The sequence below is a fragment of the Anopheles gambiae genome, chromosome 3 (genome assembly GCF_943734735.2).
Source record: "Anopheles gambiae chromosome 3, idAnoGambNW_F1_1, whole genome shotgun sequence".
Lineage (NCBI taxonomy): Eukaryota > Metazoa > Arthropoda > Insecta > Diptera > Culicidae > Anopheles > Anopheles gambiae.
This window is the reverse complement of record NC_064602.1, coordinates 85,434,467-85,452,349: the sequence shown is the minus strand read 5'-3', so window position 1 is coordinate 85,452,349 and position 17,883 is coordinate 85,434,467. Positions and strand designations below refer to the sequence as shown.

Below are 17,883 nucleotides of genomic sequence, written 5' to 3'. Positions count from 1 at the left end.
AGCGCCCTGGCAAAAAGTTTCCTGTTCGCTTCTTGTTTTTTTTTTTCCTTTTTCTTTCTACCCCACCTATGGCTAGCAAGAAGACGATGTTATTTGTGCCGCAGTACTTGAAAAATTTATGGTCCCGAATGCATCGGCGAAAGTTCATTAGGAGTTCAGGGTATTTGGAACGGTAAAGCGTGCATGCATATTTAGCACACAACTCGCAAGATGAATTACATCAGGTAGGACTCACTTATTCGTTACTGTATGGCCTTTCCGTTTGTGTTGAAAACGTAGAATTATCTGCATAAAATTATGCATCTTCTCTTAGTCGAGAACTATTCCAATGCTCCTTTCGTTCAGGTGTCCATTGCCGAAATGTATACCAAATCGTGAAATTGAATATTTTACTGCTAATGGGGCCCTTTCCGTTGTAACTTCGTTGTCTGAAATTTCAATATGAATTTAGAAGGCTTCTGTTTCTGAATAAAGATTTTAAGAGTGTTTTGTGTATTCGTCAAACCTCCAGTAAGCTTGTTTGAGCAAAAGTTTTCACCCGTCCTGTCAAAAAGTGATGTTCAAATTTGGTTAAAAAAATATGCTATGAGCCCACCTGGACTACATACACTTTGATTCTAGATTCCATCACCTGATCTACTTAATGCTCCTTGGGATCAATGTAAACACCGTCTTGTTTTGCCATTTTTTCGAACAGGTACTCGAATCTAATTCTAGCTTTGAGGCTGGAATAATCTAGACTGAAAATTGCAGGCTTGTTTTGTGTGTGGTTTTGTATGGAGTGTTTACATGATTTCAGCCTTCAACTGTCAAACTCCATACAAAAAAACTGACTAGAATCGTAAAGGGCCCCAATTTTGATGTTTTTTTTTAATTAATTGAATAATGTGATCGTCAACGTTTATTTCATTATATGTTTTAAAATTTTAAATAAACAAAAAATATCACATCAGATATTCAATCTTCAAAAAAGATAGTAGATTCTAATGTTCAAAAAAAACAGTTAAGTATTAAAAAATCTGGGCTTAACAAAGGTAAGTGCGTTTGTATGATGATTTGAAAATAACTGCTTTCAGAAGTGTAGTAAAATAAAGCTAAAAATATATCCATTATGTTGGCTGCAATAATTCCAAGTAGTGAAGTTGTTAGTTAAATAGTAGATAGTTAGTAGATAGTCAATTTGGCTTTTTGAGATTTTTTTTCTAAATTTTCACACAAACCTAATAATTTTGCTTTAGGTTCTGATAACTCGATGTAACTTTTTTGCAAAAATCTGCTGAGATGTTCAACTTAAATACACTAACATTAAAATTTCATGTAGGCATGGTAAAATTATCTGGAAGAAAATATGATAACACGATTTGTTTCATTCCCGGATGCATAGATTCTTGAAAAATTGTGAAAATTTAAATCTTATTTTGCCTAGTTAATTGATCATATATCCATCAATTAACCTGAGTAAATCTCGAAACACTGGTGCTCAGCAATATATTTATTTTCACCACGATTGGTAAGAGTTGCACGGTTAAGAGTTTTGGAAAGTACTTTTGCGAAGCTTTTTTATAACAATATTTTATTTCATATCGAAGGTGAAGCACAAATTTATAAAAAATAAGGCACGCAAAAATCCCTTGTAATGCAAGATTAAAAAAAAGTGCAGAAACTATTTTCTTCGATGTTTATGTTTTTTTCGAGGAATGACTAAGAACATGGAAGTAAGGATAATGTTACGTTACACTAAACCTTTGTATACGTGCCTTACATAATCGTTTGTAATGCAGCTCACATTCCTACTTCGCAGAAGAAACTTCTTGCCCCGGGTCAAATGCTCGCAGTGAGCACTTTTTCGATAAGGAAACGACCCTTCCCTACACGTGGTGGAATGATTGGCTTGGGCCACTATTTTTTCTTCCATGCACACCTGTAACCTGTACCGAGGTGCTAAGGTTACACTACACAGAGCGATATTTATGATTGGTAGTATCGTACACCTACAGGGCCCCGAACCTAACGATCATCATCATCTTCATCATCCTCATGATAATAAGCCACAAACCATAGCAAAGAAAAACACAGACTCACACACACAAACACCAGGAGTCCCAGGAGATTTTGTACCCTTAGCGGCGCACAGATCCCGAATGCAGTAACACACCGATGCCACTGCATGTGGAGAGCGTGCGAATAAATTGGAATCAAAGTTCATCCATAAATTACACCAATCCTACGGCTATTGCTGCGATGCTATTTTCTTTCCTGCAAACTGCGATGCAAATGAACGTCACCAGGACCGGTGGCGCACCGCCGTACGGGAAGGAACGGTACCGATCCACTCATCTTTCTTGGTTCCATTTCGATAGTTTCCGATTACGCTTCACTCGGGCGACCATTTGCAAATGCACTTGCTGCAGATGAACACCGCGCACCGGGGCAACTTTTTACCTACACCTTGTGATAAAGAAGACACACAAAGGAACTTCAAGATGGAAATAAAAATCCACTCACCCACACCACCACGCTTCACTCTTCCAGACGCCATTTCCTACTGCTCGTTAGTCGGCTGACCCGTTTGCATGCATCATTCTTTATGAAAAATGTTTCACGCTGCTCTGCGTCTGGCTGGTTAACTGTGAACTATTGACCGTGTGGGCCCACCCCACGGCGTCCACGCCCGGTGCACAGTGAACCGTGTTATTGCGAAACGGAACTCTATTCCGCTATCACTGTGCTGCTTCCTTGTCTTATCATCCGGTTCCTTTCCGATGCGGAAAAATCGGGACGGTTTTGTTCGATCTGCATGTTTTGTTTTGTATTTGCAATAGGAAAAAAAACCCGTTATCATCGTTTGACGGTATGCTTTTAATATCCGTTACATAAATTCGCATGAGTGTGCAATTTCCATCGACATCTCATTGCGTTCTTTGCCGTAAGCTGCTGCTTTTAATCACTTTCTTGCCAATGGCAGATTTTTAATCAACTCGAAACAAGAATGAGAAGAATCGGTTCGGAAAATAGTTTTTATGAAACTTTATAATGGAAAAGATATAGTGGAACAAGTTTTAAAATATCAGCTTACAGCTGCTATGTAACAGATTCGTAATGTTTTCGAATGGAGATGTATTTTAAGTACAGTGTTACGCTTTATTGCGATGTTCAAATACAAAGTCAAATAGATGCTTTGATTATCCCAAAAATTACGTTCGTGCAAAACATCCCAATTTTAGCCGAGAAATTCGCATTTGAAACGAACATTGCATACCTTTTGGCGTTTTATTCCATTTAGTGAAGAACTTCATTAGAACTGGGTCAACTTTTACAAAAGTAAGGTAATTCTACACTTGGGTTGAATTACTATTCCCATACCAGGTCTATTACCACTAAGCATATTGACCAAACAATTCTGTAATTTAAGATCAAGCATTATCAAGATAGAGAGAGATAGTGGTTGATTGCAAGCTACATATCATAATGATGCTATATCCGATGTACTATATTTAGTACTTACTAGGTATTCCACTACATTAGTTAACCAAAATCAAGAAAGTATGTAAATTTTGCATAACTGATTAAGTTCTCTTTCACTAACGCTTAGCAGGAATGTCAGTTCTTCGAGGTCTATCGAGGTCTATCGTATTGCGTGTTAACCCAACCTCAAAAACTATCAGCAACTAATGATTTCACGACAAACCATACTCTGTAACGGCGGTCCCGTGTTAAAGTCGTCAATTCGAACGTTCTAACAAAATTCCCGTCATGGGTTCAAGCCTCAGATGGACTGTCCTTCCGTAGTCAGAACTCACTATCTGCGTGATACTGAATAATAAGTCTCGAAAGCCTTACGTAGGCCGACATATCCACTCAAGGATCTACCAAAAATTTATTGCATACTCCTTCCTTATTCGTTTAGCTCGTTTTAAAAGGCGCAAGTAAATAAGAGCAAATCCCCATAACAATCACAGCTCAACGGTACCGCAATTCCTAGCAATTCATGTCTTACATTTTCATTGCTTTTATTGCATTCATGCATTGAAGAAAGTGATAAAAAAAACCCGAACATAAAAAATAAACAAAACTTCCAACGGTGCAGACACATCTTTTCCTGCCCTTTTATTGTACATTCATTCGCCGATAAATCTTCTTAACAATGTCGAAAAGCAACTCCCAACAATAAAAAAAAGATGACACACACACACACACCTGCACGCATCGGAATTGTGGAATATGTTCCGGGATCCATCTTCGACTACATCATCATCATCATCATCATCATCTTCGCCACAAAGTCAACCTGGCAATCATTTTACTGTCACTGATCGGCTTTTCTGCTGTCGATTTTATTCACCTGAACATGGATACGGTGGGATGGTTCTGCCAGCGGTGGGCAGATTAAAGCAGGGAGCATACAGGAACACAAAGCACGCATTATCCTAATTCCGGACAGCAAAGAAAGCTTCTCTTTCCACCCGGTGCGTGTGGATGTGTGTAGGATGCTTACTTTCTTTTCTTTCTTCGGAACAATCGAGCGGACCAAGCATCGATCCGACTTATTCTTTATCACACTAGCAGAAATGTTGATGGGATGGAGGGATTGTGGGTGTATTATTCTTTCCATACCCCTTTCATAGACACCGGAGCAAAACGCACAGATTTTTAACACACTTTTCTCCCTTCATTTTAACGCACACCGCCACACTCACCGCCGAACGTCCTCGGGTGGGCTGTCGGCACTTAAGAATTCACAATCGAACTCGTACAGACACCGGAACACGCGCTCCCAAAGCCGATGGAACGGGTTTTCACCATCCGCTTCCGGTAGCAGCTGAATCCGCCGATCGATCCGAAGATAGTGGTTGGCTCGTTCCGGTATCGGATCGTTGTAAGGATACCAGCGGACGATCCGTCGTCCAGCCGTGCCGTTGCCTTGCCTCGACGTTACCGGTGTCGGATTGCTACCAAACGGGAGCGAGGGAGAAAGAGAGAGAGAGAGAGAGAGAGAGAGCAAGAAAGAGAATGTAAAAAAAGGGTATCATATTAGATAAGAAATCACTTCTTGGTGACAGTGGAATAGGAACGTTTTACCCTCTGCCGAGCAAAGTAAAGGAAAAAAAACACCACGAGGAAAACGAAAGGACACGTTTCCTTTCCCATACCATGTTCCGGACAACATACGACACCGAAAGTCGATCTCGTGACGATGTGAGGGATCCGGACAAAAGAAGGTATATTTTTCACTCCGCACTTCCGGGCTTTTGCCTCGCGCTAACAATCGCGAATAACATCGCAACTCCATCGACCAAAACTCTGCCACCCAGCGCCGGAAGCTGAGCTAGTGGATCGGATTTTGAAAATCTATTGCGATAGCAGTGCACAGTGCAGGGGTTATAAGTAGGGATACAAAAAGTTTACTTGGAATATAAGAAAAGATGTTTGGTTTGTTTTGTTGATTTTATAAGACATGAGATGAATTCATAAGACATGAGAATCTTCAGCAGATTACATACTTAATGCAATAGGTATGTACATGTATTTATGCAATTTGAGGTACAAAATGACGGGGAATTTGAGATACAAATTACATACTGACCCATTACAGTTCATGGGTTGAGATTAATAGTGATATAATATTTTATGATAATCAGCAAAACTATTTTAATTATGAAACAGTTTACCTAGAATTGACAAATTTATTTAAAATGTTTTTAACTGTTTTTATACACGAATTATACAACATTGACTTCAGTTTGATAAAAGCCTTTAATAATTTAAACTATCCAACATTATTCGATACAAACAGCAAAAAACTAGTTTATTTGATCTTTAATTTAAAAAGGTTATAATTTCTGCAAAACTTACATAGTGATTAAAAGACTTTTGGATACAATCAAAACGGGTTGTTGACTAAATCAATTTAATTATTATTTCTAATTTCATTTCCCCCTAAAAACAACACAATGTTATACCTCACACTGTACTGCCACGAAATAAGAAAAAAATACCACAAATCGAAGCTGCTACCAAGAAAAAAACATGCACAAAGATTGAGCGTAAGATTTCCCTCGGAAAAGAATGACAAATTTGTGTAATGGTTCGTAATCGAGTGTAGAGCAGTCCTTTCCACAAGCGCGCTTACAAGCTTTTTCCGCAGCACGAAAGCGTCTTTCATCCGGTTCGCTTTTGCAATACGCTCCAGCCCACCAGCCAAAAAAAAAAAACACACGACTGAAAAGTTTGATTCCACAAAAACGCCACAACCAATTCAAAAAATCGCACTCAGAGAGAGACCCACACACACGTACATGAAACCGGGTTGAATGGGTGCATTCGGAAACGATTTGAATATTCATGAAATTTATCAATTGTCGACGTTGGCTTTTCGTTTCCCCGTTTTTTTTTTTTTTTTTTGCCGCAAACAATACGCCCTAAGAAAGGGGTTATGTTTGAAGAAATGGTTAAGGAAAAAGACAAAAAAGTCCAACCGAACAAGTGGAACAGATAAATTGGCCAATTTACAGTGATTTCCTTCGGGTGGATTTTTCTTTTTTTGCTCTATTTTAGCGCCGACTAAATTGAATGCTGAAAAATTGACTATCTGCTTGTCGTCACCGTTGCGAATTGACTATCGGTTTGGAGTTTGGATAGAACCGTGAGATGACTAGTTTGCCATCCAGCCCTAAGGAATCGAAACCACACCCAACGGTTTGAAACGGCATAAAAGCTAATAATGACGGTAATCGTTCTGAATTGCCTCTACACGGCTGATAAGGGGCATAACAATGGTTGATCGTAAGCAAACGAGCAAAAGAGATAGAGAGAGAGAGAGTAAGAGTGAGACAGAGAGGGCTAAGGGCATCCTAAAACGACGAATATTGTTCTTTTTCGGATTGATCATTTCCAGACCGGAGCCTAAACAGATCCATTATATATCCAAAGGTACGAGCCTACTTCCACACGGAAGCATAACATACTCAATTGTCCTACCAAAGACCTAAACTGTGTCCTACAGCAGTAGAATGGTAAAAAAAGAATTTTCCATTCCCCTTGCATTCAATGAACATCCAGTTTAGGTTTTTTTTCACGTGTGCCCAGACATAGAAACAAGCCAGACCCTATGATCTGTTTCAATTACATCGACGATACCGTTCGCTGAAATATCGCTGTTGGTTAGGATTTGTAATTTAACCGCTTCGTAAAAATTTCCCAACAGCTCCGTAATTGTTTTGTTGAATTTTAGAATTAATAAACTTTTTTTATGTTAACATCTAATGAATTTTAAATTTACATCATAATTTACATTTACAATCATTTTGTATACATTTTTTATAGCTCAATATGTCACACAAATATATCTTTCTCTATCTCACTGGTTCTCTTAAAATGTATGTCCACTCATATTATCATCCTCAAAGGTTGCAAACCTTCAATAGGAACTTGTTAAATGCTACCTGGTACAAAAAAATCAGGGCAAACAAAATTATTCATCTAATAATGTTAAAAATATTCTCATTAAAATGATTCTGAAGCACTAACAAATGGAGACCCCGGTTAACCTGCAATGTTTCTTATTCACCCTGTCCATTGCTGAATGCATCAAAATAACGAAAAAACCCTTCCGGTGCCATTTGCCAGATACCACTCATCTGTCAAGCGAAACGAACGGCAACCAGGGATCTCCCTTTTCTCCCCTTCGTTCAATAAGAGCTCAACATTTCAGCTTCATAAACCCTCGAAACCGTATCGGAGGAAGGAGCAGCAGTCCATCAGCGATTGATTCGCGGCACAAATCGCATTAGCGTTTGTCGTTTTGTTTGCTTTCGTCAACTTCGTTTATTTTATCCCGCTGGTTTTTGCCTCTAAATAAATGCAAAATGAGTTATCTAAACAGTTTCACCCCGCTGTTTGTGCAGAAGAAGCAGGCAAGAGCTAGAGATCGAGAGGGCAGGAGGGGTAGAGCTACAAGAAGTCGCATTTAAATTGACGCATCAGACAAAACTGATTTTCGGCACCGCGTGAGCATTCGCCGTATGCCGTCCATTTTGCATCAGTCTACGCCGTTAGGGTTAGTTTAAATCAATGAAATCAAGCGCAGCCGATGTGGAGTTTCGAAATAAAGCGGAAGAGAATCTCGTACCCGTGCTGACGGAAATGGGTTTGCAAAAAATCACACCAGCAGCGTTCGATGTGGTGTGTTTCCTGCATGATTTTAATGATTTCCATGCATGAACATCGGACAGATGGACATTATGGGTAGCTTGGTGGGAAACAATTACAACTTAAAAACGATCAACTTTAAATCTGATTGCTAACATTGAATTTATCTTTGATTTTGCCTACTTTCAGGCGAAACTGTATAAGTTTATAGCATGACGCATGATGAAGCCCCTACATTTATGCAATGAACTCATCAAATGCACTGTTTTAAGAGATTACTAAGAAAAAACAGCAAGCTTAACCAAATGTTTACCATTACTTGACATCACATCAAATCGTTCGAAATTACATCACCATACTCTATTCTCGAGCGCCCTAACACGTCCTCAAATGGAAGAAAATGTTATCAAATTATTAAATATTCACGACACATTTTCTTATCACGCCACCGCACTGCAACCATCTAATCAAACTTGCCTTCAAAAATTTAATGACTTTTGAATCCTTTATGAGACCTGCCGCCAGACATAAGATGCGGTTGGTTTACAGCTCTTTGCCAGCCCATCTGCCAAACACAAAGAAAAGTAAGCTCCTTTTACCGCTTGATTAAAACCGTGCCACAACATTCTTAACCGTCGCAGCCCCAGGTAGTACATCAACAAAAGTACACTCAGCCACTCGGCTCGATGGCTTACCGGTCTGATGATTGATTACACTAGCGAGTACCCTGTCTATTGGGGGCATGGGCAAACCGACCTGTGTGGTTCTCCAATTTCAAACCAGGCTGATGGATGGATTCGATACATCGCCTGTCAACCCCTGGAGAATGCTCCCGCGAGGCGGGGGTGACAGTATTTGCATTGGAAATGCGCAAATAAAGCGCGAGTATGAATAAAGCAAATATAATTCAGCATCCAGCCGGCCATCAACGGGCCATCCCGGCGGAGGCCTTCCCAGCATGAAATTAACCCCGCCAAACATCATGAACGACAGCGCTCGAACGACGGGCGCCCGGGATCACATGATTCAATTAAATATCTGTCACGGACCGCACACGGGGCCGCCACTCCGATGCTGCCGTGTTCAATTACTTGCTAAAGTTTGTCTGGTTGTTTGGTTTGTTTGTGCGCTGTGCGCACTCTTTGACGTGTCGTCGTCATTGTTTGAAGGTATATCGAAAGCGATATACCACGTCTCACGTTCGTGATAAAGGACCGATAGGTGGACAAAAATGAGACAGTTCGTGTCACGAGCAGTAACAGTGAAACTTCATTAAAAATGTAATCGATTAAGATATACACATATCACGGTGAAAAGCATGGGAACAAGAGAGAAAATAAATTATAAATTATTGATGATCATACGCTTGTTTACCCGTCTAGATGTATAGAATAGCATTTCTCACAACTTTTTGACAGATTATTGAAGACTATTGAGTCAGTATTAGCTGGTATATGAATTTGACATTAGAAGCCTAAATTTATGCTAACATTGTATATCATCAAATGTTACATGATTGAAAGAATACACGCTAGTACAAAATATGTTTCAAAATACTATGCCCTTATTTACAACATCTAGCGACTATGGTAGGAAGCAATGATATAATTATGAGGAAATTAATTTTTTTAATAAGTAAATGGTCATCAGTTAAGATCACATGCATACATAGATTGCATGCCTTTAGGCGCCTGGACGCAAGTAAGTTTCTAGATTTAATTTCAATGTTCTTATAGATGATGTATGTTATAATTTATGCACATTCTGAAGTCGCTTTTTAAGTCATGCATTTCCAGTTCGTATACGTTAAATTAATTCTTGCAAAAAGTGCATTGATCAAAACTTACTGCAATGAAAACATTCCATGTAAACTACCCGTTCGAACGACATATTGCATAAATCTAGGCGTTTGGTAACGCTGCTTGCAACCCCGAAGGCGTACTTTGATGGTCATAGCACAAATAACTTGAAAAAAATTAAGTAAACTAAACACATTAGTAAAAACATATAAGGCTGTTCCGTGGTACAGTCGTCGAACGACTTAATAACAAAACCCGTCGTGGCTTCAAGTCCACAATTGACCGTTCCTTCGTAGTAAAGACTTGCCCGGCGTGGTGCTGAATAAGTCTCGAAAGTCTGTACAGACCGACATGTCCGCGTAGGACATTACGCCAAGAAGAATAAGAAGAAATCAGTATCTTTAAAAAAACCCTTTTTGTAGTAGGTGTTTGAGCATACTAAACATCACCATTAGAAAAGCATTTTCTATCCGAAATTCCACCACAAATGTCCCACTGTGCCAAATCGAAATGATTGATGAATGTTGCCGTTTGAAAGCACCAACCAACCCCCAGCAGACCTCAGGCACCATCGCACACTTACCCATATTTGATAAAGTTGGACCACAGGCGTAGCATCCGGCGCTGCACACGACGCTCCGTTCGGTACGCGCCTGCATCGATGTCCTTCCCCCGGTGCCTCCGGTACACGAAAGGCGTGAATAGATAGCCCAGCTCGTCGCCGTGCATCGGACCGGGCAAATCCGGCCGCACTATCTCGTTCCGGTAGTACCAATGCTTCGCGTACCCAAAAGCCCCATCGTACGCGAACTGATAGCGGTAGAGGGGCGCTCGCTTGTGGGCTGCCGCCTGCCGCACGAAGTACTGTATGCCGTAGATAATGTCCGCCACCGACGCGAGCTCCTGATAGAAGCGACGCCTCGGCACCGACCTGTTGCCGTGGGCCGCCCGCCTGTCCAGGTAGTCCTCCAGCAGCGCCTGCACGGTCGCGTTATCGTTCGGGAAGTTGGGCGTGGTGTGGGAAAAATCGCGCTCCAGAAACAAGTTCCCGTGCTCGAGCGTCGTGTAACCGACCAGCAGCGGCACGTCGCTTTCCGGCGGCCCGGACCGGACCCGCGCGAACGGATCCTGCCCAACGATCCGCAGCTCCGGCTCCGGCCGATAGCTGTCGTCGGTCGGCAGGAAGCAGTAGTAGAACAGGGAGAAGAAATTGATGTGAAACGCGCGCTCGATCGCCATCAGCCGGGCGAGCGGGCGGGACTGCAGCTGCTCGCGGTTGGTGGCGTCCAGCAGGCGCAGGTACTCGCGCCCGCACCGGTCCGGGTCGAAATCGTACGCCCAGGATTGCGTCATGCTGCCGCTCATGATGATCGCATTGTGGAACAGGCCCTTGGCGGCGGGCGAGTAGAGATGGTACGTCACCGAGGCCGCCCCGGCGCTCCAGCCGCACAGCGTAATCCGGGTCGGATCACCGCCGAACTGGATGGCATTGCGAGCCGTCCACCGGAGCGCCTCGAGCTGATCGAGCAGGCCGAGATTCGCGTTAATGCCGAGGTCCGGAAGCGAGAGGAAGCCGAGCGCGGCCAGCCGATAGTTGAACGTTACCACGATGATGCCCTGCAGGAAGAGCGATTGAGGTTGTTGCGATTAGTCATAATCCTCTCTCTTTGCAAACCCCATCGCTGATTATCCGTGCGTGTGGCGGTGGGCACGCGCCCCCCAAACGAGCCTACCAGTGGATGACGTGGCGGCTCTTGTGGCGACGTGCATCGCCTGCCTCACCAATCGGATTGTCAGCTTTATGGGTTTGCCGGTCGTAGGTTGGGAATTAAATTTTGGGGTTTGAAAGTTTTACCGCTAATCTCGCTCTGAGGGATGGTCATGGGGGTTTCCAAGAAAAGTGTGGAACTTCGTTTTAACGGATAAAATAAAACAATACTTTTGTAGTAATTTCTTAGGCAAAATTCTACAAATCGATAAATTTCTGTAAAACCATAACATGGTGCAGATTTGAAAGAGTTTTTTATTCAGGAGTAACGGTCCAAAAAGGCCGTATTGCTTAATTTGAAAGAGTATTAGAAATCAAAATATAATATCAATCAACAAATTACACTATATTCTATAAAGTTATAACACATATTAGAAAACATATGTTACCTTTAGTACAAAGAAAACATCAAAAGTTGGAAAGTTAGAGTGACACTTTAAATTATGTTTGTTATATCTAGTTTGTACAACCTCAAATTATAGTAGTTAACATAAAAAAATAGCAGAAAAAAGGCCTAAGTATGGTAATTAAAATGTCCTTTTCCATTCGAAAAATAGGTTTCAATCAAACAAAATGAAAATAAAAACTTACATCACATTTAAATAACATAGATCCTTTTTCCCTAATTGAAAAACGTGGCTGTTAAGAGGATTTCCATACCATACACTATTCTTCTTCATAGGATTGTCCTTGAATTTGATAGCCTAATTCAATAACTGCGAATCATTTTAGACATTTTAAGGGCCACTTAATTAAGATAATTTCAAATGCTTGTTCTATGGTGCAGCAACCGACGACGGCCTGCCTGTACAAATAGTGGTTATCAGTTGCTTATTAATTATCCATAGGTAACGAACGAACGAATGAACGATCGAACAATTTAAACCTTCAAATTCAAATTCAAATACCTTTCAAAGACAACAGCTTCAACACTTCGAATGTTCGAAGGATTTAAAGTGCTTTGAATCATTGCTGATACAGAGATTTTTCTTTGTGGTATTATATCAGTTTACTTGTTTGATCAGTTTTCTGAGTATAAGAAGGTCACCGAATATTTCTGAATTTTGAATGAATTTTCAGCTCATTTTTTTTTAATTCTCTATCATGCTCAAGCTCTCGCTTAGAGTACAAATAACATTCAAACTATTTGAACTTAAATCATAATCTACCTACGCAACACATGAACTGTGAATATAGGATTGGCATAATTGGCATCTACGGGATCTAATGTATCTTGAGGAACAATTCTTACTCATTGCCCGTCATCATATATTACTCATTGCGTTACATACCTATGAGGTAAGCCTATATTCTAAAGCATAAAGGTTACAATCAATTAGTTTGATGGATGAAAGACAATTTGAGACTAGTGAGCCACGATAAAGTTTGTACGACTAGATTATAATACACCGATCTGATCTGATCGATAATAAATGATTTTTCATGCTAATTAAGTATCCTTTCATAAGAATAAACGAAATAAATTAACCTATCGAAACATTTACTAAAACCCCTTTTTCAAACCATTCTAAAATAACATGGCCTAGAAAACGAATTCAGCTTTTTAAACAGATGGCAACAAAGAAACAATTGCAGCAGTTAAAATCCAGTTCGTTTCACCGTTTAATTATGTAAAATGACAATGCAATTGGCTGTGAAAATAATTTCACAATCTCTGAAAATAGTTCATTCATATTTACCATTTAACTCTTAATTATTGCAACCATATCAAACAAACGAGAAGGTCAAAGCCTAAGCTCCCAAGACACCTATTTTACTAGCTCATGCTCAAATGTGTACATCTATTACACTAACCCGTGGTAAACCAACACTCTGCGTCTAATTATTTAGTCTAGTAATTTTGTTCGAATATACGACCAATTACATCCATTTCTCGATTATTCCCTCCTCCCCAACTCACCTTCTCCACCAGAAACTCCGGCCCGAAGATGTCGGTCTGTGCCGATCCGACCACAAACGATCCACCGTGAATCCAGAGCATCACCGGCCACAGCGCATCATCCGGCTTGGCCGCCCCCGGCAAACGGCCCCCGTAAACGTTCAAGTACAAACAATCCTCACTCGTCTCGAGCTTCTCCATCTGGGCCGGTGCTTCGTACGCCTGCGGGCATGCCTTCGAGACGTTCTGAAACAGCCGGGCCCCCTCCAACTGGTACGGCTGTGGATCCTGCACACACAACAAGAAACGCAAAACGATCATCGCCAAGCCCTTAAATCAAACACACAAACATTGGCAGGCGGTTTCGCGGCACTAACCTCAAATCGAAGTTTGCCGACTGGTGGCTGCACGTACGGTATGCCTTCGTAGGCGCAGTAGCTGCTCCCACCGTACGTTTGGCGCAGCGACCCGATGGCAAGACCGTGATCGAAGGCCACCATACAGATGCCGGATGATGATGGATCACTGGCGTCCGGTGGGGTGGGGATGTCGTGCTGCGGCACGGTACCACCGCTCGCTGACAGCGCCATCACGAGCGTTACTAGCAGCGTGAGCGTTATCAAGACGACCGCCAGCAGACGACACTTTGCGGGCGGGCATCGCTCGTTTGCCATTCGGGGTTTGTTTTCAGATTTTGTTGAACGTTCTGCCGCAATTTGCACTGAAGAGAGATTCCTTAGCGAAAAACTTTCCACCTAAACCACCTGAGATGATTACAACGACACAAGAAACGAACGAACGGCACACAAAAACACGATCAACACACAGCAAAACGCTATGAAATTGCACCCGAGTGCAATTCTTCACCGAATGCAACTGCAATCGTCTTCCCTAGCGACTGGCACTGGCCAAATGCACAAATGCATCAGCGGGACCGCTCACACAAACACATTGTCGCACCAGTGACACTCCCGAGTGCACACTTGCTTCAACACCCCACAGTAGAAAGACGGCGGGCATGTATGGGCAGAAATTCAAATCAATACGTTCAAACGTTGGGAAGTGCAGTTTGTGTTGCGTTCATTTCGGATCCACCACTGCTGTTCGCAAGGTTCACCCAAAGCTGCCAGTACACCACCTTCAATTCAATTACACGCGCGCTTGTTAGTTTGGTTTCGTGACATTTGGCGAGAGGGCAAGACCTTTTTCCCCGTTTGCTGTACGATTTCGCTCGTGACCGTTGTTACAAAACCCGGCAGACCTCCTTCGCAAGCGCAAGCGACTAACTGGTGGAGAAATCCAAAATCAGCGACCAAATGTCACTTTTATACCTACTGCCACCCCGACCGTGCAATCCATGCGAGCTGCTTCATGTGTATCATGTTTTTATGCGTCCCCAGAGATCAATTCGAGGAAGCAACGGTACAGCCACATCCTTTGGCTCGCATCCTTTTGGGACACGTGCTGACGTCAGTCTGTAACGACGTGAAGGGGTTGGCAGGCGAATATGCGAGTGCTCGGTGTAGCGCCGTACAAGCTGCCGGGCTGGGAACAGTATCACTCTCTCCGGTGGGATCGTTGATCGGCTCAACACACTCAACATTTGAAACCACGGTTCGAAGGAACTGAATTGAATACGCTATGGTGGGCGAGTCCTTTGTGGGGTAAACTTTTTATATGTCCTTTAAATTTGAATAGTAAAAATGTCACATTAACATTTCCTATTGGTTTTGATCTGCTGCTTCAGTAGAAGCTTCAGTTATTTTTATATCAGCAACAATACAAAAGTTAAATAACATCATTCATCATTATTATTGGCCTACAACATAGAGTGTTTTCAAAAGCAAGGGATTATCCATACATTAGGTAACGCTCACTGGAGAAGAGAGTGTTACCTCTCGAGTGTTAGGATGTGTTACACATGTGGAGTTGGGTATACGAAACCTAGTAACGTAACAACAAGTTTCTCAAAAACTACAAGTTGGTTTAAGAATCCGTTTTATTAAAAAGATTCAAATTTCGTTTGATAAACGACGGTGATTTTTTTTACATAAAACAAATGTAGGGTTCTAGTAGGATGAAAATAATTCAATGATATTGAAGAAAAATGTGAATCTATAATTTTGAATAAACATGTCCAATGATTCCTCAATCTTTACGATTCAAGCAAGTTTTTGGTAAAGAGATTGACATTTCCCGGCAGATTTTAACACTTCCTACAACTTTTTTCGGATGACTGTAGGATAAAAAAACAGATACCTACGTTCATTAGCCTTTCTTTGAAAGGTGATTTTAAAAGATTACCTGCAATACAAAATATACAACCTTGCAAGCGGCCTTCCACCATTTATCCGGCATTTTCGCTATGGTGGATGAAGAGATGCGCACAGGCGCCATGTTTTAAGTTCTATCTTCGATTTAATTCCACCTCATTTTTTCCACCAGAACCAGAAATACTGAATGGGTCGCAGTTGGTCGACGGACCGGCAAACGCTGACTAGGATCACATCGTTATTTAACCGTTTCATCTCCTCAAAGATCGCATTGAATTATGACGTCATGAACAACAGCTCCGAATCCAGTAGATGCGATTTCCGCTTCCTGACATGTGTGGCATCATGTTTCCCATTTGCTTTTTCACTGTTTGGCTGGTTACATTGACCTTCCGACCAAGTGAACGTAGCGATTTAGCGAAGCTTTTCCCTTGGGCTTCATTTTCAGCTTCCTTTGGAGAGACATCTTGTCATTCAAGGCCATCGGCCATACGGAAACAGGCTTTCTTTCGATGCTCCGATTGTTGTCTGATAGTAGTAAGATGTAGTCGATGCCGGACAAGCTGATCCGAAGTCCACAAACTGCCGCAAAGTATCCGTTTTCGTCGTGGCATGATGCCTGTCTTTGATCATGCTCGCTACTGAATAAAATTGCTTCACTTTTTGAACCATCACGGCTAGAGTTTGACTGATAGAGGTGTCATATTTTGTCTACTGAATCAAGGGATATTATTATTGAAAGTACAATTGACATTTCGTCAGTGCGGGTGAAGGTCGCATGAAAAATCGATAACTTTAGCCCTTTTTTTGAATGTAAATGATTCGGAATGATACGCAAAAACTAATCATAATGTAAAAAAATACCTTCCTGCGTTGTTGCAATATGGGAGAGGAGGGACGAAAATTCATATTTTTGACGTTGCGTAATTGCTGGATGATCCCTAATGATTAAACTCGTCACATAAATCTAATACAAGGAAGAAAAAATATTCAATGAAAAAAGGTTTGATGATCAATCCATGAGCAGTAATAGATTTTTTATTATCAGAAAATAAGGTTTTAAAGAAAGTACTACAAAATACGAACCATTATCAAATAATTCGCCTAGTAGCAAACTTCTACTTTGTAGGATTAACCATGCTTTTCACTAGCTTATTACATATTTAAAATGTTATTTTTAGTTTATGAAAATCAAAGTTTTTGTCTAGCTAGTAGCAGCAAACAAGACTTCAATTGACTGTAAAACGTTTTAAAACTCATCATTCATGTGTTGGTAATGTTGAACCGTGTATGGATAATTAATTACACAACTTACGATTTCCATTATCACAGTAACAATAAATAGAAATATTTCTCGCCGTCTATCATAAACCAAATTTTGAGAGCAACATGAATTATTCTTTGCCTGCGGTTATGTGTTTAATTAATTTAAATAGTGCTTGCAGTTCGATCCCAACATTCGACACGTCGTCACCCCCATATGATCAGCTACCGGTTCTTGGTATTTGCAATTCACACCCTTCGATCGCTCACGGCCCTACGACTCCTGCCGCGCGTGAATCATCATGGTCATATTCGTCATGTCTGTAGCTTCACGTCTGTTGCAAACGCATCAGTTGCGCCTCCTGTCAGCACGATGGGAAAGCTAATTTTGGTTCGGCCTGTGCGGGCAGTGCTGGCGATTGAAGTGAATTATTTTTAATGCTTCACACCACCGTTAGGCATTAGTCATGTTTAAGATTTGAGCATTTCCGGACCAGGGAACTGTTTTGGCGGGGCTGGTAGCAAAAATCACACCTCTCTCTCTCGTAATTTCCCTTTAACGAACGTATAATAGAAGGGCAAACCGATACCATCAACATACACACAACCTGTTTGATGGGTGAATCATGCCAGAAAGTTAACATATTGCATCTCACTCCTCTCCATTGAATCGTTTGTTTTTTTGTTTTTTGTTTCGCTCCCTATTAATGGATAATTTGTACGCATGTACGG

The 17,883-nt window shown here is 41.3% G+C and overlaps 1 protein-coding gene across 1 annotated transcript; it reads right to left on the bottom strand.

Moving 5' to 3' along the window:
- Positions 1 to 3,876: 3,876 nt before the first annotated feature.
- LOC1271184 (esterase B1) lies at positions 3,877 to 14,930 on the bottom strand. The gene is made up of 4 exons (XM_309933.5): positions 13,993 to 14,930; positions 13,637 to 13,903; positions 10,531 to 11,564; positions 3,877 to 4,949 (listed from the first exon to the last, which is right to left on the bottom strand). The coding sequence occupies exons 1-4, from the start codon at positions 14,287 to 14,289 to the stop codon at positions 4,694 to 4,696; spliced, it is 1,854 nt and encodes a 617-aa protein (XP_309933.5). The 5' UTR covers positions 14,290 to 14,930; the 3' UTR covers positions 3,877 to 4,693.
- Positions 14,931 to 17,883: the final 2,953 nt, after the last annotated feature.

Bases quoted from the DNA above. Each gene is read 5' to 3' on its own strand.
- LOC1271184 (XM_309933.5), bottom strand. From the start codon at position 14,289: ATGGCAAACGAGCGATGCCCGCCCGCAAAGTGTCGTCTGCTGGCGGTC. The intron at 13,904-13,992 runs GTTAGTGCCGCG...TTGTGTGTGCAG, and splicing joins TCGGCAAACTTCGATTTGAG to GATCCACAGCCGTACCAGTT. The intron at 4,950-10,530 runs GTAAGTGTGCGA...CCCGTTTGGTAG, and splicing joins TCCAACTTTATCAAATATGG to CAATCCGACACCGGTAACGT.